General features: G+C 46.8%; 1 protein-coding gene across 5 annotated transcripts in view; it reads left to right on the forward strand.

The window, feature by feature from the left end:
* Positions 1 to 23,224, forward strand: part of LOC149337188 (uncharacterized) — a 49,267-nt gene that overhangs the window by 11,923 nt on the left and 14,120 nt on the right. The window contains exons 3-8 of one of the 5 annotated variants that reach the window (XM_089553373.1): positions 3,786 to 3,871; positions 6,787 to 6,885; positions 7,969 to 8,200; positions 8,892 to 9,004; positions 16,563 to 16,610; positions 22,111 to 22,324. The exons of 3 other annotated variants lie outside the window; for them this stretch is intronic. In XM_089553373.1, coding sequence (XP_089409499.1) covers positions 3,786 to 3,871; positions 6,787 to 6,885; positions 7,969 to 8,200; positions 8,892 to 9,004; positions 16,563 to 16,610; positions 22,111 to 22,324 — 792 coding nt within the window. The remainder of the gene's footprint in view (positions 1 to 3,785; positions 3,872 to 6,786; positions 6,886 to 7,968; positions 8,201 to 8,891; positions 9,005 to 16,562; positions 16,611 to 22,110; positions 22,325 to 23,224) is intronic. One more of the 5 variants, XM_089553376.1, reaches the window with a different exon arrangement.

Raw genomic sequence — 23,224 nt, forward strand, 5'->3', positions numbered from 1 at the left:
TAGTGCTCGAAGATGTGGTTACTGCTCATGCATTCTTATCATCCATAGTGACACAGGAGAGCGCTCAGAAAATCCAAAATTTTGCACATTGTACACAATACACTCCAGGAGGGGAATTAAATGAATTGACGTCCTCCTGAAATTTGTATCAACCATGTTCGTATCATTGAGCTTCTACTGAGTGTAAATGCACTAAAGCCTTGCTAACTTTGAAGCCCTGAAACCTGGCGGAAGTTTCAAGAGCAGCAATCTGCTAAAAATTTCAATGGGAAGGGGCAACTCTCGCTGCAAATGGTGCCAATAACGTCCACCAGTTCTAGAAAAAGCTTTGTTTGCATAAAATGGGTTCCTTGTAGTTGTAGACAATTCATGACTGCATCTCTAAGCGTTGCTTCAATGATTGCTTACTTTCATTGCTTGAAAAAGGAGGACGCTTCAGCTTCTTCACCTTTAAGAGTGGAATGCGACAGCGTGTCGCAGCCTGCCAGATAGTCTCCGGAACGCCATCGCCCGTCCGGTGCGACGCCTTGCCCGTTGGACAAATCGCTCGGAGTCTATAGGAGGCCTCTCAACAAAGCGATGCCACGAACGCCAGCATAGCTTCCGCGCCGAACGAACGGGCAGCAAACCGCAAGCTTCGTGGTGAACGCGCCTTGGATGTGCGCTGCGTTGTTTGCCGCTCACCGCGTGATTCCTGCGTCCCCACACGGCCCCACTGTGCCCGAACGAGACGAGTGGGAGGCGCTAGGAAGCACTGCCTTTGTGCGATATCTGTTGAGGCAGTGGCATACATTGCGAGGAGGTGGTTTTAGTGGGCGCCGCCTGATGGTGCTATGTGCGCACCAAGCAAAGAGGAAAAGTAGCGGAAACGTAATTTGCTATTCGCTTAATTGCGGCTTCTGTAATTTCCATGCTCATAATTACTAATATACACCACAGTACATGTCTCTAAAGCACCCTTCTAAGACAACATCGTATTCACTAGATGCACCTTTGTTCCTGCCAAACCATCAAGCTGGCATGGCGGAGTGGTTAGCGTGTTCGTCTCGCACTCCGGAGGCCCTGGTTCGATTCCCCAACTAGACCAATTTCTTACTCTGTTTTATTTATTAATGCTTCTAGGATTTTTCGCTCCCAGCTAGCGCCGCCAATGGCACCGGCTTTTCTGCATCACGGGCCCCTTAACAGCGTCGCATTAACAAAAGAACCATGTGGCACTTCTCTGCTTAATATTTGCATCTGGCCCCATAGAACCATTCTCAAAGTGTTCAATACACTGTGCGAGCTCTTCATTGGTGCTATTGCACTCAGCCTTGTTAGAGAACAAACACAGCGAGTTTTCTGCCTCTGCGGATGTTGAAACCTGTGAGGCATTTTCTTTTCCTGTTACAGTGATAGTGCTGCTGTTATAAAAGAAGTCAGCATGGGAAACGAACTAAGGTCTTGCTAAGTTTTTAGGTTTCCTTGCTGTTCGCCCGTTTGGCCATCAGTCGCTTGAGCACATTCGAGATTAGGCGAACTAAATAATAAAGAAACGAATGCAGGACTTTTATAGCTGGGCTGATCTCATTAAAAGTGCGTTTATCTTTATAGTTTGTTCTGTAGATCAGGCACCATAGGCATATTCACCTTAACCTGTCCTTAGCCTCTTGTGGTGAGGGGCTGAAGGGAGGCAAAAAAATGGCCCTCTGCACTCATCTGCATCATCTCTTTACCAGTATTAGTGTCAGGCAGTTTGAACTTAAGTAGCCTAAAGAGGCAAAGCATTTGTTTCCCTATGCTTCAACTTGTTCAGTAGATGACACGCTATTCTCACACTGGTATGCTCACAAAAGGTGACTGATTCTCAAAGCTAGAGCAACAAAGTAGGCACACTGACCAGGTTGTAAGTTCTGTACTTTCTGCTGTAAGTACTGGTGTAAGTACAGAATGCAATAATTGGTCAAGGTTTTACATTTACCTGAATGGAGCTCATATTTGCAATGCCTGTGTGGAAAACTATAACTTCATCAAGTTCTCAATGAAGAACAATGAACACTAAAATTTGGTGCGTTTTGCACAATTTAATTGGAGCTTTGATGTGTTTTGTAGCATTGCAGACGAAAACCTAAAAAAACATGACTGTTTGTTCTCAAGCCTTTCAATGTAAGCTGTAGCACAAGCCAATATTGTAGTGTGTGCTGTATGCCATGTTCGTGGAGTGCTTTCGTGCTGTCGCCTATATGCACTGTTTTGTTGTGCAGTCAGGCTGCACTCTCCATATACGGCTTTACTTGCACATTTGTAGGCTGTACAAATACAGCAATAATGTAGTCACATTTCCTGAAGATATAGGGAGTATTCACTGACATCACAGCGGCCACCATTTTGTTGTCTGTGGAGCACTGCGAAAGGCTGCGGGCGTGTTTAATGGGATTATTGCCTCCTGCTCCGGCCTTTACTGCTGAACCTACCCGCTGTACAACAAAAATTGCACCATTGATGTCGCATGAATACGGTTAAACCTGGATATAATGAAGTCGAAAAAAATCCGGGATTTTTCGTTACATCCAGGTTTTCATTATGTGCAGTTTTCGTAAGAATACCCGAAGGGTAATGCAAAACGGAAACCAAACTAAGAAATAAATGTAGGTGAAATTACTTGAAAATTTTTACATGAAACCCCATTATTCGATGTCCAAAAGCACGGCTATCGCGGCAGCCGCTGCCACCTCCGCTGTGGCTTGTGTAAGGCCGGAATACACGGTGCGTTTTTACGGCTGTGAGGCGACGATTTCCGCCCGACGGCGCGCGCTCGACGGCCGGCGTCGGGAAATCGCCCGCTGCCGCCGATCTGCTTCCACTAGTTATTGACACATGGCGTCCGGTGAGACCGGAAACAGCACCTGAAGCAAGCCAATAGCAGCGCAGCTGCTCCGGTTTGGCTGCCTCTGCTTGCCGTCACCAGCATGGCCGCCATGGCCGACGAGCTACGCAGTGATTTTGGCGCAGAAATGTTATTGTGAAAATACTAAATGCTACATCAGACATGAAATGTTGCTTTTTTTTAGAGAGCATGGCTGGATCTTGTATCTAATAGTCTACAATTCCTTCTTGAAGTGAATGTGTCAAAGAAACCCGCAGCCGATGGCGTCCGCGGCTAAGCGGGCGCCTAAAGGTATGCGACGCCATGCATTCAAGCACATAAATTCTTATAGATACTTACGCTTGCGTGCTAAAGCAAGTACATTGATGCCGAAGGGAACACTCTCGGGATTTTAACAGAAGAGTCAGCATCGCTGCTCTCACAGACCTAATTGCTTAATGGTATTTGTCACTTGTTGATCGCAGTTGCTTTCACGTCGAGGGATATTCGGCGGCGCAGCGCCGCTTCTTTGCTTCGTGCATCTCCAGCTGGGCGGCGCACCGCCACGACGTTTTCTGCCACCCGAATATCAGCAAAAAAAACGTCGCATGTTCCCGGGCTACGCGAGCAACCGCAGTCCAGCGAAAGAAAAAGCAGCGGAGATGCGCTGACGGACGCGTTGTCTCAACTGCTGTCGCTCGTTGCGATCGTTGACGCTCCTCTCATGTCAGTTGGTGGTTTACTTTTCAGCCAAATTTCGTAACTCAGCACAAGCTAACAGACAGTTGGCCTAGCGAGTTCGTTACATCAAGGTCAACCTCCGCTAGGCATTCGTTACATGGAGGTCTCAAATACACTCGCTTTGACTGAGGCGGCGTTGGGCAATTGAAAAACTTCATTACATCAAGGAATTCGCTATATGGTGGTTGGTTGCATCCAGGTTTAACTGTCCCCCTTATTGGAAGTACAAAGTGGGTGGCGAGTTTCTCGAAGGGTGCTACCTCAGCGATGTCGTACCTTGTGGAGGTGAGTTCACTTCCTTCAGATTATTGCCTTTTTTTCAGTAACTCTTTTGTGGAATTCACTATATCTCCTTCAGACGCAAATTATTGTCTAGAGGGCGAAAAATGTTAGCAGCTTTTGATTTTATCAAGCAGCATGCCATGATTGCACAGCGAAAACTCCCTTCTTCCCAGGTTCCTAATTTTGCACTTTCCGTCATCACTTCATATCCTTACAATGCGGCTCAACGTAGGTTCCAGGGTCTCAACTGTACTTTTTTTTTCATTCTTGTCAGAAAAACTCAAATCAGGCCATTGGAAGCAACTGAACGAAATCATCTTTGAGTGCGTTAATTGTGTTTAAAAAATGCGCAGAGCAGCCATACGAGCACTGCCGCAAAGCTCGTAAGCATCGCATCTTGAAAACGATTTTTTTTCGTTACTTTAGCATGTGTGGCTTAATATGGTGATGTGGATGATTTTGCATATAAGTCCTTTTTCACATTGTCCACATTTTTTGTGCACTGTGTCTTGTGCACTAGGATTTTCCAGTATTTATGTCGCATGCGCAAACGGATGTTGCGCTTGATGGGCATATAACTTGTTTGATTAAGTGAAGGCGCAGGAGAGTTGAGAATAAATATTGCTGCAAGCAAGGGTCTAACGTTTGGTATACGTGCACGACTGGTAGTTTTCAATGTAAGGATTCTGTGCTGCTTCCAAATAAACGGCATATGCTTCATGATACTGTTGTGGCAATAGCATCGGGGCACTCTTATGTGCTGACGTTGCAATCTTTGTGAAGTTCGTTTAGGCAGGACAGAAACTTGGTAGTGCTCTTCAATGTAGGTGGAGTTTTTACGGCTTGCATCGGTGTGTTTGCTAGTAACAGCTGGTGATGCCAATTTTCATTGTGATTGACTGAGACAAAGCATGAGCTATTGCGGCTTTTGAGATATCCTCTTAATTGTGACGTTCCCTGCCCGAATAGCATTTCCAACTGAACTGCGATTGAGCTGCTTAAAACATGACAGAAATCTGTTCTCAGCTTTGTCATGCTGTTGTACACATTTCGTTTGGCCCACCAATTTAGATTCAAATTCGCGAAAGCTCATTCAGAATTGCATGGCATGCACTGGAAAGAATTCTTACTCGAACAGCAAATACTTTGTATTTTATTAACTAGATGGCGAAATCCTAGAGGCCCGTGTACTGTTCGATGTCGGTGCACGTTAAAGAACCCCAGGTGGTCGAAATTTCCGGAGCCCTTCACTACGGCGTCCCTCATAGCCTGAGTCGCTTTGGGACGTTAAACTACAATAAAACAATTACTAGATGGCGCCACAGTGTTCATTTCACAAACCTTCAATGGAGGCACAGAAGAGTGACTGTATTGACTTAAAAGCACTGTAATAGTTATTCTTTGTTACTTGGTGATGGTGGCATTCATTTTAAAAGTGCCTTCATTTGATACAATCTCCGTGAGAGGTATATTACATTTGAGGCTTTCGGAATACTGTACTAAATCATTTTTGAGCATAAATTGCTTGCATTACGATAACATAACAATTTCCTTATCTCTGCACTCACGCTAACGCTACTAAAACTCTCACGTATGTGCATTCCTGTCGGTAGAACCACGTAGCTTGCAAATCAGCACTACTTCATGGCTCTCCCTGTTGGCTCTTGAATGCATTAGGGATGGGGCTTGCTGGCTATTTCACCTGGTTACATTAAGCCTTTTGTGCGCTCATGCACGAAAAGCTTATCTACATAACTGCTTTTAATTCAGTTCTATTCATGCTTAAAGGGATACTGAACAAAGATCTGAAAATATTGACAAAGCACCACATTTTCATTCTCAAAATACGATTACCCCTACAGTCATTATTCTGGTGATTTTTGAGTGGATGGCTGTATTTTTGATGTCTTGTGAATGGCCACTGGGTTGCACTCAGCATGCTTAGGGCTGTGAGCCAGCGGAATGGACGCCACACCTGCCCTCAGCAAGGCCGTAGACAAGCTACTGGTAGTGTCCAGTTGACTGTTCCCCGTCTTGTGCCAAGCTTTCGAGCAACATGCATTGTAGATTTCAAAGTAGGAGTGAGAGTGACGGCACAAGTGAAGATTAGGACACTGACAAGCGACCACCTAACTGTTCGTGCACACCGAAAGTGTTAGCGACTACACTGGCGATCCGCCGTAGTCCCTCTGCATGGTGCCAGGGGAGCCAGGACTAGCGATGTAGTGTTTATGCTGAGCATTTTATGAACGCATGGTGACTCCGTGAGTTCAAACACTTAATTAGGCGCAGTATCATTTGGAAGCCAGGCATAAATGCAGTTTCTGCGAATCAGGCAAAGTGTTGTAAGCACGGTCATGGTCGAAACAAGACAGCGCTCATTCCTCTGACGGACACGAGATGTTCTGGTTCACGGTCACAGCAGACAGGGATCTACGATTAATTCGGACCAAATCAGGGAAGTAGTCTCCAGGGATATACAACGGTGAGATGCGGGCAGAGAATTTCGAAGCGTAGCCACGAGGAAGCCGAACTAAATGGTGTATGCAACGAAGCAAAAACACGTGAAAAGCGTCCTTTCGGGTGATCTGTGCTGGCAGCAGCTTGCGAGGAGTAAGGTTAACGTCGAGCCGCCGCATCATGCACCAGCTTGAGAACTTTTCAATAAAATAATTGCGTTTCACTCATTTCTGTTTAAAGAAAGTGTATCTTTGGCCACCCTCAGTGCCTCAGCTATCATTTGTGCCATAAATCTCGACGGAAAATTTTTTATTCACTATCCCTTTAAAGCTGCAGCTTTACAGCCCAGCTGGGCCCCAGCAGAGCGGAAAAAGGATTGTCTGGTTTGCAGAATTGGCTGAAGTTGTAGGGCTGCTTATTGTTTTCCGTCGTTGTGATGCAAGTTTTTTTCTTTTCAGCCATTTGAATCAAGCCGGAGAATGGCAGACCAACACTTGCCATTACTAGACAATATGCTTTCTGAAGCCGAATCGGACAGTGGGCAACGAGCCATAGAGGTAACTATTCACTGAATGTGTTAATCAGTATTGTGCTATGTTCTCTCAGGACAGTTATGAATAATGCTAGGAAATTTTACGTAGAAGTCCTTGGCAGAAGTGGTAAGAAATCTGTATGCGTTCTACTGATTGCTTTTATGGTAGGATATTGTGGGGCATGTGCAGTTGTTTTCAGGTAACCAAGGCTCAAGTAGAAGGGTGGATTAGAAGTGTGCAGGGAAATAAACTTGATTAAAAAGTACTTGATTGAGGCAGCTCAGAAGCACCTTCCTGCAGTCGAGGGAGAGGTTTTGCAACATTCTGTTTGGTCATGCCGTTGAGACCAGGTGCGCGCCTATGCGAATGAGGCATCTGTGTCAGAAGGGACTTAATAGGGGGAAGACAGGGCAATAGCCCTGTCTTCTCCCTATTAGTCCCCTCTGTGGGAGGGTAGGGCTCAAATCGTAAGCTACCGTGTACAAAAGCATTTGCAGATTTGTGTGCCTAGAGCACAGGTGCATTAAGCGTCTGCTTATGCAAAGCGTGGATGAACAGACGAAGAGGCTCTGTTGAAATGAGGTAGTGGCGTGCGCCATCATGTTCAATGTTTCTTTTCCTTATATTTCTCTTGCCGACCTGTACAACTTTGCGGTAATATTAAACCCTTTTGATTTTTACGTTTGACCAATTTTTAGTCCTGAACTGGTATTCAAATGTCGCTGCCCTGTTTTTAAGCCACTAATCTTCCCCTCTGCTGGAGACGATGTTGCTCCCCTCTCTCCCTTCGTGCAGCAGACTTTAGGTTAAGAGCAGTTGTAACCGTCAACATTGCAAAGAACGCAGGTGGTATTCGGAAAAGCATGTGATGTTTTGGGCTGAAATTCTTATGACTTATAAATGACATAATATCTAGACATGTGGCAGTCGTTGACATTTAACTTAATGGCATTTTTTGTGTTCTGCGGCATTGGCAATGCTCGTTGCTAAGTTAGTGTCCGCCGTGGTCAGCGTCGACCATTGTCAACAGACTTACCTCTTCAAGATGTGCTTAAGTTTGTTGCTCTAGAATGACTCGTTTTCAGTGAGTGATAATAATACTTTCAGTATTCCTCAAGAAAAGAAGACAAGGCAGCTGTTTCAGTGCGAAAGAGGCTTCGTGACTTTCTGAATGGAGAAGAGTCCAGCTCGGATGAAGAGCACCTCGGGGCGCAGGGGCGGTACCAGGAGCGGGAAAGCATCCGAGCACTGCGGAAGAAGGTCAGGCATCTCGAAGCTAAGATGGATGCCCTGGAGAGGAGAAACGATCGCCTGGAAGAGCTCCTGGTGAACAGGCTGTGTGAGTTCTCTTCTTTTGGCTGCTTTTGTGCAAATTAATGAACCAGAGGGCTTGCTTTTGCGGGCACTAATGGTTCATTTCTAGCTGCGCATGTTTGTTGTAGGGGTGCAGACACAAAATTTCTATCGTAAACAAACAATGTGATTTTCTTCATGGTCGTAAAGAGATGCCTTGTAGCAAGTTTGAGCCGCAGGCATTGAATGGAACATATTTTAATATTTTGAAAGTTGTCAGAATAGCTGCTCGGCACTTCCTCCCGAATCGAGTGGCATCAAGATGTACTTGCCTTAATTATTGTGACGTCTCGGAACCCAGTTGTGTGCAAAAGCAACGAGTGCTTGCCGATGACACGGACGTCGTCAGAATGTGGTAGCCAAGGTTGGCAGGTCGGCCGTGATGGCAAAGTGCACCCCAGAGCTGGCGCCGACCGAGACCTAAACTGCCCGTACAAAGTTCTTTGTAATTATTTGTACAGCACACTGGTGTTCTGAGCTTGTATCTCTGTCTGTGCCCCTTTAAAGCTCTTCGTGCATAAAATTAGCATGTTTGTTTGTGCACTTACCTCTACCTTTTTGTTTATATCTTTATAAATAAGCCCATAAATGCAGCGTCAGAGCAGCCAACTGTGTGGGGCGGTGTTAGTTGTGGTAAGCAACGTATTCTGATGTTGCCGTTTCTTATTTTATGCCAGCTTCACGGCTCAGCTGGCAGTCACAGCAGCAGGAATCAGCCCCTCGAGGGAACAGTGCCAGGGCAAGCCCAGCAGCTTGGGACTTTTGCAGGGTCGTCGAAGATGCAGCAAGAGTGAGTCGCTTGCTCTGAATTTTGAGTGCCCTCTTTTCCAGAGTGGCACGTTTTTAGTTTAATTGCAGTCATGTAGTAGCCGTTTACTGGCCTTGAAGCTTTGCATGCCATCAGAGGTTACTGAACCTGGAGGCAGCATTCGTGAGGGAGCATCATGAAGTATGGATATTGGAAATGATGGTCGTGTCATTTCTGCAAGACCTTCTTTGTGGGGCATGTGAAATTTTCCATGTTATTGCAGCGACAGAATCTAAAGGTGTTGCTCCTTGTTGCGCCCTAGAGTCTGTGTCAGAAGAGATGAAAGCAAGTGATTGCTCGCCCTGCCAACTGACTGCAAACAGGACGGAGTGCTGCAGTGGGCCACACGACAACAGGAAACTGGGGCTCTTTTCTTCAGATGCCCCCAAGTGCTTGCATGCACAAAAAACGCTTTGACACAAGTGATGGCGTTCGTGCTGTCCAAGATGTCGCATCACGGCAAGAGAGGAGAGAAAGCTAGCTGCCTACCCTCAGAATAAAGGATGCCGGAATGCTTTTCTCTGTACAGTAGAACCCCCTTGGTTACCTTCCTGGCTGCTACGTTTTCGTTAGCCAGTCCCGTCGAGTTCCCATAGAAGCCCATGCAATACAAACTCAGCTGTTATGGTGCAACTGTGGCTGCTTTCTCGCATGCTATGTCACCATTGTAACTTTGCGATAGCAGTTCACCCCGTGTCGGCGTTTTGGCAGCCTACATTTAGCGTGTGCGAATCGGCAATGGGACCAAGCGGAACTCTGGGCTTCATCAGCACGTGACTGGCACAGTTCGGCGTCTTCCGGCATGTTGAACCGACGTCGATGCTGAGCACACTTACGAAAAGTGTGAATCTTGTTGTGGCTGTTGGTACATCACCGCTGTGGCGTGAGCGCAAATGACTGAAGGCGCAAAAATGAAACAATGCCACTGCAAACACCACTCAGTCATCACTGTACGAGTTGCAGTTGGCTCCAGTGAATGTTTTCGTTGTTCATTTTTTTCCCCATCATCTGCAGCTTAAAAATGCAATTTCTGGGTTCCACCTTGCTGACAAGGATTGTGTGGGATTAAAGGGGCCGCCACAAAAACAATGCAGACGTGCATACGCATGCTTCAACTTAGCTTGCTTCATGCGCTCCTCACTGCTGCCTCCATTCCACCAACAGACGTTCAAGCAGATGGGAAGCCATTGCAGAGTGTGCATGCATGTGATTTCAAGAGCATGTTCTCATTGCTGGAAGTAAAAAGAAAACAGAATTGGCAGGCAACAATGTTTTTTTTTATGCACACTTCCCCGGCTATTACGTTTCCCGGTTGGCACATTTTTTTCCTGGAGCAAAATGGTGGTTTGAGCTAGTTGGTACATCTTTAAAATTTCACCAGCGCTGCGACTAGGAACAAGAAACAGAGAAGGAAGACAAGGACAAGCGCTGTTCCTGTTTTTTTCCTGTTCCTTGAAAAACCCGACAGCTGGTTTCTGCTGTATATGTATCAAGGCCTCCCACCGCATGAATCGAATTGACGTTTCCTCTCTTCATGGCACAAGAGCGTGGGTAGTCCCAAAGAGGGTTGTTGCCTGATTAATAAAGCCGGAAAATTTTTTCCGTCCCTTGATCAATTCTCTCCGAGGTAGCTGGTAGTATAAGGGGTGGCAGGTATCAGCATTGCAACAGCTTTTTTCATCATTGCATGCTTGCTTATCACAGTATTAAGATTATGCCATTGACGTGCAGGTTGGAAATGCTTGAGCTTTGTTTTTTTAATGCTCCGTAGGTACAGAGGTGAAGGCAGAGATGTAGATGTCGCAGGCTAAACGACGGAGGCTGCGTTGTGCGCCGTGGCTCTCCATGAAAATGCAGCTCTGCTCTGTAAACAGCAACTTAGCACTGTCAGATAAAGCTCTCAAGAATGGCACTGCAAAAACCAAACACCAAAAAACAGGGCACCTGTCATAGTCTGAAGGCATCCTAACAGAGCCTTTCCATTTCAGAGTGGTAGCTATGCAAGCAGCACTGCTTGCCTGTGGGTTTTCAGTTCTCATCTATAGTACAGAAAGCTTCCTTGCTGTAAACAAATCTTTGTAAAACACTAGCCAGTTATTGGACCGCCTGTTGCTGTGTTGGAGTTCAGAAGTGTTTCCCTGGATGCCATTGGGGTGCTTGTGCAAACCTGGCTGAAGTATTGCATGACATGTCACTGCTTCCACTCGTGTTGTTCCTTATTCAGGTTTTATTGTGTCGGTGCAGTGCATGGTAAATGGTTTTTCCTGTGGGTGCATAAATAGGTAGCGATGTGTTTGGACTGGTAAAGGAGTAAAGGCCGGGATACATGCGACGTTTTTTTCGACGACATTCGCGCGGCAGGAAACGTCGCGGCGGCGCGACGCCCGGCTGGAGATACAAGGAGCGTTGAAGCGGCGGCGCGCCGCCGCGTTTCCCTCGACGCGAAAGCAAATGTGATCAACAAGTGGCAAACACCACTGCGCAGGGAGGTCTGTGAGAACCGCGAAGCTGACCATTCTGTTAAAATCGGGAAAGTTTCACTTCGACACCATTGTACAAATTTTGGCACGCACGCTTAAGTATCTACATAGTCCTTCAATGCTTTTTCTGGTCACGAAACTCCGGCCAAAGTTTCATATAGGGACAGCGCGCGTCGCTAGAGGCGCGGCTGTCGGCGAGGGGGCACAAGTCGCTGCGCGAGCCCTGCTCGCAGCGGCTGTTTTCCGGCCAACAGGCTCATATTCGCTTGGTAGTTATGCTTTCTGGGGATCGGTATTTGGGCTTACGATGGACACTACTTTACCGGTTATCACCTGAAAGCTTGGCTGCAACGTCGAGACACTAAAAACCCTCTACGATCGACGACGGCCACTAGTAAACCTTGTTAGCGGCTGTTTACTGGCAAACAATTAACGCGCTTACTTTCTCTCGTTGCTTTTCACAAAAAAAAAGCGATTTTCGTACACTGGTCCAGCCTTCGCATTCATTTTTACCGCATCTTTCCCACAACGTTATTCTGGAGATCTACAGTGAAAGCTCGTTAATTCGACCCCCGTTAATTCGGAAAATCGGATAATTCGACGCGCACGCGAGGTCCCTACAATTATACATAGGAGTCTATGGGGCGAAACTCTCGTTAATTCGACCAAATTTTGCCGTGCGTCGGTTAAGGGGGGACACTGGTCTTTGAGACCAAAAAATGACCAAAAAATCTGTTTTCAAAAAGTGACATTTGCGGAATCTCGAGCTATTATTTTCCAACTGTACCAATTTTTTCCTTCAAGAAATCAGCATTTTGACCATAATATTAAATTCAGATCATCGTGTGAGCTGAATTTGTGCAGGAGCAGACAATTTAATGGCATGAAAATTCTGGACACCTGGCTGTCTTAGTATGTCGATATCTCAACATCTAGGACAGACAGAGATGTCATATTATTTGCTAAGGGAAGCTGAAGGCACAGTGTGTGCAATAATCGAAGCAGATTTGTTCAATTGCACTTCAAAATTTTATAACTTTGCAAAGTTTATCGATGCATTACATTCACACTGTGAACATTGATATTCCAAGTGCTGTAAAATTACTAATGAGGGTAAATTGGAAAAATGGTTTTGATTATTGCACTCTTTAGTCACCATACTATGTAGCCATGGATTAAAAATGATTCTTTATTGAGCAGTTTTTTTTGCCCTGAGGTACTAATGAATGATTAATTAAAATTAATTATCTTGGGAACTGACTAATTTATGAGAAAGGTAATTTCATTGCTGAAATCAGCATAAAAAACTGAGCAAGGTGGTACAGTTTCATTAGGATTGGACTAAAAATAAGGAAAATAGGTCTAAGACCAGTGTAATTCGACTTCACTCCGCAGCCCGCCAAGCCGGTTTGCCGAGAGCAAAAAGAAAAAAACACTGCCACAAGCGGGGCTACTGTACGCCTGATAGGCCATCTGTATGGTGATCGCCGTCAGCAGCGTGAGCGAGGGCGAGGGAAGCGAGGTTAGCGGCGGCCGAAGCGGCTAGCGTCTTTTTTTTTTTTTTGTGCTTCGCAGCAGTCGTGTTGGTGTCGTGTGTCGTCGTTTCCACGTGTTCTTGCTGCTACGATCGCGGTTGTTTAACCACAAGGCGGCGCCTTTTTTGGCAATTGGGCGCTTTATCAGCGTGTTTATTGGGCTGCTTGCTGTTGCCGTTTTGTTGCGACTGAGAGAAGGGTGAAAGGGAAATTGCACGGGCCTGCCTACTGGCTCAGCCGAGCAACCACCGCTGCCTAGTGCAGATAGAGGAGAGTTAGAAGATCAGAGGAAAGATAAAGAGAAAAGATAAGACGGGTGGCGTCGCAGCAGCAACCGCGAAGCGGACGCTGGCTGAAAGAACAGATAAGCGGCAGAAGCCTGCTGGCTTCACCTCCTCCCCGCGCTGCTTTCGCGTGGGTAGCGCGCCTCGCCTTTGTGTCCTTTCAGCTGACCGAGGATGTAATAATATGTGGCAGGCGCTGACAACGACGATTCGTCGGAAGGTGACGATTGTGAGCAGTTGCCCCAAATGCCGAAGTGCACGGTGAAAGAGTGAAAGAAGCCGCAGAAGCCTTGTCCGTGCGGGAGGACTTCTGTGAAAAAATCCCTGACGGTGCGTGTGCCGCGCAGCACCTGGCAGCTGTTAGAGCTATCGTAGTCGCTCAAATTCGCTCGAAAAAGCAGGCAACGATAAGATTTCTTTGCCAAATAAAGGTTGCGGCAAACATTGTTTTTTTTTGCTGTCCATTCGATAATTCGACATTCGGATAATTCGACAATTTTTCGCGCTCCCGTCAGTGTCGAATTAACGAGCTTTTACTGTAGCGTAGCGATCAGTCACATATCTGTATGTGTCTGGGTTGCGCCTGTCTCGGCCGAGTCCTCGCTTTCATCTAAGTACACAAGAATGCTTGAGGCTGGCGTTTACCTTGTGATAAATATTGCAATCTCAATAATGCTGAAAACATGACGTTATGGCGGTATTTTAAGAACTGGAGTGCGCGCTAGAAGAGCAATCACACGACGAATGCACCGGTAGTTTGATGGTGCTCTCATTTTTTTTTTTTTTTGCTGACACTTTCGGAGGTGCCAAAGCCAGCTGCTGAAGACTCTTGCTACGTAAGCCATTTATTTACACTTTTTCATGCTGTGACTACGGAGGCGCTGACGAATGCAAGGAAATATTGCTCATGTGCTCGCTTCGCGCTACCAAAGTAAGAGACAAGCTGTGAGTGGCCACGCAATAAGCCAGAAATGAGCAATGATAGAAATAACAGAGAAACATGTACAAAAAATAAAAAGCGCTAGGTGTTCAACGTGGTTAAACCCAGAAGACGTGCGAACGCATGTGTTTAGGCTGTTTCGCTCATGGTTTTGCTTTGCTGGGTCGTTGGCACGTCTGGCGACGATATTAGACTGAAGTTAAGCTCTGATCGAGGTTAAGCTCGTCTGATGTGTTCGTTCCGAATGTGGACGTTGATGAAGACGACGGTGTACAATGCGCGCAGCGCGAGAGTGTTACAGCTTAGTTTTTTCCTGTTTGGATCTGCACGAAACCCTGGCCAATCTCCACCGTGGGTATGTGCCATCGTTTTTGAGGCAACAACACGAGGACTGATCGGCTGCTGCGATAGCACACTGCTCTCGTGCAGTGGCCAGCGAAGCTGATCCGTTCGCGCCGCCGGGGGTACGAAATTTCCAGTCGCAGCAATATTTATTTTATTTCTGCACCCTTAAATATAGGGACGCCACAAGATTCTTGGTTGGGTTTCATCCCATGAAGTAGTGCTTTCGCACCAAAAGCCACCAGCACACTGAAGAGCACAGCTGTATGAAATGCAACATCGTCACAGATTCGTGCCGAAGTACGCTGGTAGGCCTTCGAATATCCGTGGGACGACGCCGGGCCTGAGTTTCGGTTTCTCGCGCATTGCAGCGACACTGCTTCTCTGTTGGTCATAAATTCGTGAGACCGAATCCGTGGGGCAAAATGCCTCTCGCAGACACGTACATGCTTGGAGTCGAAGCGAAATCCACCGCTTTCCTGTGGGGGTATCGCCCGCTTCTATATTTTACGCTGCTCGGCGTCGCTCGGCAGAGAGAACAGCGAGGCCTTTTCCTGCGTACCTCCGTAGCCGGAGCGGCAACCCGTCACGCAGCAAGTATTCGGCATCACAGGCTTGCACGTCATGTGCACTGTACTTATTTTGTAAACGAAGGCAGAGTGACAAGAGAAAATAGTTGCTGCCGCAATGCCAGAGTCCCATTCTACCCGTAGACTCGCGGCCGTAGAGACGCTCGCTACCTCGCGTCGTTGCCCCCACAGGACTCGTAGCGCCGCCTCGTGGAAGGCGCGGTCAACATATGAAGCTCTCCCATAGCGTTATGGAGAAGTTTCATGACCATAAAAGCATTGAAGGACTATGGTATCTATAAACATTTGCGTGCTCGAATGCATGCCGTCGCGTACCTTTGGACGCCCGCTCGGCCGCGGACACCAGCGGCTGCGGTTGTCTTCGACACATTCGCTTCAGGGAGGGAGAGCAGGCATTCCGATCCAAGATTCAGCCGTGTTCTCCAAAAAAAGCGACATTTCAAGTCTGGTGAAGCTTTTATTTTCACAACAATAACATTTCCATGCCAAAACACTGCGTAGCTCGACGGCCGTGGCGGCCATGTTGGCGGCGGCAGGCCGAGGACCGGAAGAGCGGGCTTTCTGCGCTGCCATTGGCTCGCTTCAGCCGCCGCTTCCGGTCTCACTGGACGCCATGCGTCAAAATCTAGCCGGTCCTGATCGGCGGCGGCGGGCGTTTTTCTCGACGCCGGGCGTCAAATCTGCGCCGGGCGTCAAATCTGCGCCGTCGGGCGAAAATCGACGACTCGCCGCGGTAAAAACGCTCCATGTATTCCGGCCTTAACAAGACATTTCACTGATGGTGTGTGTACAGCAGTTGGCCGCTTTACTTTTCTGAGAATAAGTCTGCTCCGCGCATGCGGTTTCGCTTTATTACTTGTTTCATTCTCCGCTTGCTGAGCATAAGCTGCTTTGGTGCAACTATCTGTACTGTTTTCTGTGTTTTGTTAGGCAAAGCTGGTTAGAGAACACTTAGAATTTCAGGAGAGACTGGCTTATGTCCCTCTATTTTCTCCTCCTTCTTCTGTTCTTCTTTCTCTCATCTCGTTGTTTCTTCTCTTCTTTCTCTTCTGCTTCTTTCCCTTTCTCTTGGCTTGGCTTATGTCCTCTTCACTTCTTTCTTTGCCTTCTTTCTGTTCTCATTTTGTTATGCTTTTTGATATTTTTGTTCATCTTTCTTTCTTGCTTCTTCCTCTTTGTTTCTTCGTTCCCTTATTCTTCTCTATCATGGCTTTGTTTTTGGCCTGGCTTGCAGATTTTTATAGCAGCTACAACTACTACTATAGGCTTCAGCAACATGATCACTTGGGGCGTAGTTTCAGTAAAGGCTTTTACGCGGGACATTTGAGTGTACTCAGTGTCTGATCATGTGAATTATTTCTCGTTTTAGGATCCAAATGGGAACACCACTCCTGATTTTCCAGAGGTTGATGGGCAGGTACGCATGCCTTCACAATGTTTGCATTCCCTTTATGTGACACTTGCATGCCGGCCTTGCAAAAGTGCAGCTTAGAGATGCTTCGGAAATTTGGGATTGTTCAATGGATGTGGCTGGAGCCTGCTGTTCCTATTATGCTGGAATGCCATTTGCACAGATTTACATTTATCCCATCTGTCGCTTCATTGGCTCAGTGGTTATGGGGCTCAGCTGCTGATCCAAAAGACTCAGTTTTGTCTCAGTTATGGTGGTTGCATTTTGATGAAGGCGTAATGCTAGGGGCCCATGTCCATGCGCGTTTTAAGAACCCCAGGTGGTCAATATTATCTGGAGAGCTCCACTACGGCATCCCTCGTAGCCAGAGTTGCTTTGGGACAATCTGCATTAAAAAAAAAAATCCTATCTCTTTGTCTGCCTGCTGCGTTTTCCGATTTTTGCATCCTTTTATTACAACTTTGATGGAAAAGGATCCCTTCTAGCTCTACACTGCCTGTGTAGCGTAGTCTATGTGTAGTCTATGTAAATGCATAACCTTAATTTCTGAACTGTATTATGTGCAGGGGCAGCACATAAAAAGTGTAGGAATCATGAATGCTGCCAGCATTATCAGAAAGGTGTCCCGACATCCATGAACCAAGATACTTAGCTGTGGCTTAGAAGGGTCTTTTTTAGTGCTATGGGACAACACAGAACAAATCAACAGGACCCTGAAAAAGGCGTCTGTATAGCCATTGAAAAAATAGTAAATGAGAACCTCAGAAACAGTATTGCTTACACAGACTCCCTCAGTGTACTTACAATTCTCCACTCTAGGAATGCAATCACTCCGACGCTTGGTGACATCATAAACAACATAACAAAAGCCATATCTCATGGACAAAACATAAAACATTGCTTGGTACCAAGTCATGTCGGAATTAAAGGCAACGAGAGAGCAGATTTCTGCGCTGCTCAAGCTCGTGGCAAGGAAATAAAAAAAAGTGAATGTGCCCTTTAAGGATTGCATGAACTTAGTGCAACGGAAATTGAGAGAAAAATGGCAGTCAGCTTGGAACAACAAAGTAAATAATAAGCTATATTTGGTATAGCCAGTTTTAGGTGAATGGAGGTGAACGTTTCAAGAAAGTGATTCTCTGCCGTCTCCAAATAGACCACACACACACTACACACAACATCCTGTTAACAAAACCAGGCAAACCTGTTTGTGAAGAACGTGGAGATGAAGTTACAGTTGACCACATTTTATGCTCGTGCACGAAACTGGGGAAACTAAGAAGAAGTACTCTACTCTGTTCAATAATGAATGCATTCCTTTTCATCCAACACTGCTCTTAGGTAATAATCCAATTGTTGACATGTCTTGTGTTCTTAGATTTATAAGAGAAGCAGGTTTTCTCAAAAAACTAAACTCTCACACTCTGTTTCGCCTCATTTTTGATACATTTTGCACAGAAAGCATGGCGCGATAACTACAGGGTGTAGTTACCGTGCTATACTTTCTGTGTAATGAAAAACCAACATGCTCAAACATATTCCCTTTTGATACACGTCAGCCACTTCCTCATTCCTGAGAAGAGGGTTGAGGTCTTCGTTTGATTTTTATCCTACCTGCTACAGAGCAACAGTGAGGGCTATGCATAGCAGCACGTTGATGGAGGCTTGTCGTGACATAACCTGCAGGCCTCGTAAGCCACTGACTGGTAGCCCCCTTTTTTTCCAGGTTTTGAGTTTCTCGATTGTGGGAGTAACGCGAAAAGCTCGGCTGTGCACGCCCATACCCCGCCGGCAGTTTTACATCCAGCTTTACACGTTTTACATCCAGCTGGCCCATTCTGTGTTACAGTAAAAGCTCATTAATTCGACACTGACGGGACCACGAAAAATTGTCGAATTATCCTAATGTCGAAATATCAAACGAACAACGAAAAACAATGTTTGCCGCAGCAGGACGTACCTTTATTTGGGAAAGAAATCTGTTATCGTCGTCTGCTTTTTCGAGCGAATTTGAGCGACTACGATAGCTCTAACAGCTGCCAGGTGCTCCATGGCACATGCACCGTCACGGATTTGTTCACAGAAGTCCTCCTGCACGGACAAGGCTTCTGCGGCTTCGCTCACCGTGCACTTCGGCATTTGGGACAACTGCTCACAATCATCACCTTCCGACAAATCGTCGTTGTCAGCACCTGTCACTTCAATTTTTTCATCCTCGGTCAGCTGACAGGACGCAAAGGCGAGGCGCGCAGTGCCTGCTACCCACTCGAAAGCAGCGCGGGGAGGAGGTGAAGCGAGCGCGGCGTCGGCCGCTTATCTGTTTTTTCGGCCAGCATCCGCTTCGGCAGAAGCGGTTGTTGCTGCGACCCCCGTCTTATCTCTTCTCTTTATCTTTCCTCTGATCTTTTAACTCTCTTCTATCTGCATGTCGCAGCAGTGGTGGCTCGGTTGAGCCAGAAGGCAGGCCCATGTAATTTCCTTTCATCCTTTTCTCAGTCGCAACAACAACAGCAACAAGCAGCGCAGTAAACACGCTGACAAAGCGAGCAATTACCAAAAAAGGTGCCGCCTTATGGTTAAATAACCGCGATTGTAGCCGCAAGAACACGTGGAAACGACGACACGCCAAAACGAGACTTGCTGTCGATAGGGTTAAGTGGACGACACCAACTTGGCTGCTACGACACAACAAAGCACAAAGAAAAGACGCCAGCCGCTTCGGCCGCCGCTAACCTCGCTTCCCTCGCCCTCTCTCACGCTGCTGATGACGATGACCATACGGATGGCCCATCAGCTAAAACTATCAGCTGTACAGTAGCACCGCTCGTGGCAGTGTTTCTTTCTTTTTGCTCTCGGCGCACCGGCTTGGTGGGCTGCGGAGTGAAGTCGAAATAACCGACGCACGGTAAAATTTGTTCGAATTAACGAGAGTTTCACCCCATAGACTCCTATGTGTAATTGTAGGGACCTCGCGTGTGCATCGAATTATCCGATTTTCCGAATTAACGGGGGTTGAATTAACGAGCTTTCCCTGTAGTTTGGTTTGGTTTGGCTTGGTTTAGGGGGGGTTTAACCTCCCAAAGTGACTCAGGCTATGAGAGATGCGTAGTGAAGGGCTCTGGAAATTTCTACCACCTGGTGTTCTTTAATGTGCACTGACATCGCACAGTACATGGGCCTCTAGAATTTTGCCTCTGTCGAAATTCAACCGGCCCGACTGGGATCGAACCCGTATCTTTCGGGTCAGTAGCCGACTGCCATAACCATTGAGCCACCGCGGTGGCTACAGTTTCAGTCGTAATACATATCACAGGATTAATCACGCCTTGCCTTCTCCCTGGCACACGGATGCTATGGTGGTTTGCGAGCAGCGGCTCCGCATCCGCGGAGTTGGCAAGAAACCCTACAAGTTACATATTTACTCGTGTAATGAACGCACTTTTTTCCAGAAAAGTTCACATGAATTTTAGGAGAGGGCCCATTGGCGGGCGAAAAAAAGTTGCAGCAGATTATTTATTTTTGCGAGTCAAAATTTTTGTCATACCACTTACCCACCCACCCGTGCTTCCATTCATCAGCAAAAGCACGTGGTTAGCTGCATTTGCGTCGCCAGTGTTTAGCATCATTTGCATCGAAAGGTAATAGCTGTATCACTCAGCGATCCGACGATTTTGTGATAGTCGACGGTGCTGGCCAATAGCGGTGAGATAAAGAGAATATGCTGGACAGTGCTGTCCTGAAGATGGGGCACGCTTTTCACGCGATATTAATCTCTGAATATTGTTACGGGTGCGTAATACATATGTTTGAGCGCTGACTGTGATGCGAGGTGGAGCATTTCAGTGTACAGGATGTTTTATAATGGTCGGGTTTAAATTGCCGAGCTCCTCTGTGATTCTCGAGTGCTGGCTGACTTTCTAAGCATTACACTGACGCTACAAGGCACGGCAGCGCGCCAAGCAAGCCACAGCTACCCACGCTTCTGTCAAGGGCGCACAGTGTCCTGGCACTTTGCCATGTTTACCGAGCGCACCACCCCCGCAGTAGCTTTCGCCAAAAGATAAATACACTGTCATGTTATCATTATCGGCGGGCAGCACGTCGGCATGCTACTAAGATCTGCGCTGTGGACGGCACGAAACTGAGGAAGATGCTAAGTAAAGCTTATGCTTAAAAAAAAAAAGCAAATTCTCAACAACAAAAGTAGGGGGTGGGTTCATTCTGCAATTGGGTTCTTTGTGTGAGTATTTAATGCACATTAGTTATCTGTTATACACGGTGTTCTTGATCAAAATTCAAACATTACTTGTCCTTTGTTACCGAATGTCTTCTATACCAATGTCTGTTGCAAAGAGGTCCACATAATGGGAGAGATAGGGCAGCCAACCAAGTGAGGGACAAGTGTCTCTTATTTCCGATTATCTGTTACAGCCATATCTACTGTATAAACGCGTGTAAGGGCCGCACCCGTGTAAGGGCCGCACCCCGTTTTCCCGAAGGAAATGTTTAAAAAAAAATAAATCCGTGTAAGGGCCGCACCCGAACTTTCCATGACCCAGGTGGGAATAGCCTTCTAAATGCATGCGCCGTGGCCTCCGCGATCGGCTCCGGCTGCGAACAACGGTGCGCTCGATCGCGGAGCGCTTGATCGCGGAGGCCAAGCATGCACACAATAGCTTCCAAAAACCGTCCATGCATGGCACCCGAGGCCGCAGCCATCATCATCATCGTCAATTTTTCTCCCCCGCGACTTCCCGCTATCTAATCGGCATCAGTATCGCCAGCTCCAGCCTTTTATGGCGTTTGCCGTAGTTGTTGTGGCTTTCGCGTGCTGCCGCCGAGTAATGAAGTTTTAGCACGATGCGCAAGCACCTTATCAGCTACACAGCTGGGAGTTAGCTCTCGAACGTGGCAAGCGTGCAGCGGACAGGGAATTCGACGTGGCCGAGAAGTGCGTCCGATGATCGTGCAATCAAAAGGGTGCATTGAGAAACACAAGCTGCAAAAAGCGCGCTTTCCGAGGCGAGCCGTGTGAGTTTCCCGAACTGCTCTGCTATGTGATGGAAATGCGGAAAAACGGCTACGCGTTGACAGCGGACATGCTGCGCGGCTTCTTTGGGATGAGCGTGCACCAGAGCACAACACCAGCTCAGAGTCGATATACTCCGCGAGTGACGACTGAACGTAGAATAAATGCCGTTCATTCCCTGATTGCTGTTTTTGCTTTAAATTTTTTTTTTCTAAATCGCGTCTATGGGCCGCACCCCGAAAATTGGCTCCCGAATCTGAAAAAAAAGTGCGGCCCTTACACGCGTTTATATGGTATTGCAACGGGGTTCAGGAGTGCATTGCCTCATCTTAAGGGAAGGAAGAAAGTCCGGGCTTTAACTGCAAAGAAATCTTGATGCTCAAAGTATGTCTTGTTTCCTCTTTTAAAGTTTTTTTGTGTGGTAGGAATGCCTTCAGAACTGATGTATGGGTACTTTCTTCCACCTTTCATGTGCAGGTTGAAATTGGCGAAGGAGTGCGCATCTCGTTAGAGGACTGGCGGAAGCTGCTTATGCTGGACAGGGATTCCCTGTTCTGCAAGCGGGCAGTGAAGCTTGTGTGGAGTCCGTCAGAGCTGAAGAATCGGAGTGTAATGGGCCAACCTAGCCGAAGCCGTCCTGTATCGCATGAGAACAGGGCCCTTTCTCCCGTGAAGCTGCAGGCTGTGGCAAGTAAGTGCAATCTTATATGTAGCTTTCTGTTTCAGAAGCATGCTTATCGCCACATTGTAGTGATTTTACGGGACTAGGGAGATGGATTAAGGCTCCAGCAGCATACTATTAGTTGGGTTGATTTTTACCCTTTAACAAAAGAAGGTAATCCGGGATGAAACTGGCTGAGGCTGTCAGCAGTTATCTGCTTAAACACAGCTCACAACTTTCTAGAAATTTGCAGTCACTGACTCATTTTTCAGATTCGGCGATATTGTAAGGAATGGTCCGAATAGCTTGCGGGCCTTCTTGAATGAAAAAAGGCAATAGCATTTAGGTTCCCTACTATGTGTCTACATTGCGTGTCTAATGTTCTTCTTTTGATTTTCCTGCCAAAACTCAGATCGGGACAAGTTGTTTGAGTATCTTCCATTGAATTATCATATGGGATTATACAAATCTGGCCCACTGATACTACAAACCCGCCTTGATCCATTTTCTGAGGTGGAACTGCTTCCAAAATTTTTGGGGGTCTTGGAATTTTCGGGGGTTGGCCAAATTTCAAATTCTTCAGGGTCCTCACATGTTCAAATTGGAAATGCCCTATGATTGGTCCACTGGGGGTCATGTGTTGTTGAATCACATTTATAAATTGCAGGGAATACTCTACCGCTACTGGCGCAGTAGTGCAGCAGTTAAGGGAGGACTCGGCTCTTTGGGATCGAAAATCGACCCAAAAACCGAATTTTCGATGTCACTATTTTTGCGATCCCGGCACGTTTCCGCACATATCTGCAAATTTGGGTGCAAAAATTTCGCATATTTCTTGCCCGAGACGATTTAAAAAACCAAGTCCGCGAGCGTGACCCTTTAAATTCAGAACAAATCATGCCCAATTTCCGCTGCGTGTAACTCGGGAGC

This window comes from Amblyomma mixtum, chromosome 7 (genome assembly GCF_055824585.1).
Source record: "Amblyomma mixtum isolate Tamu chromosome 7, ASM5582458v1, whole genome shotgun sequence".
Lineage (NCBI taxonomy): Eukaryota > Metazoa > Arthropoda > Arachnida > Ixodida > Ixodidae > Amblyomma > Amblyomma mixtum.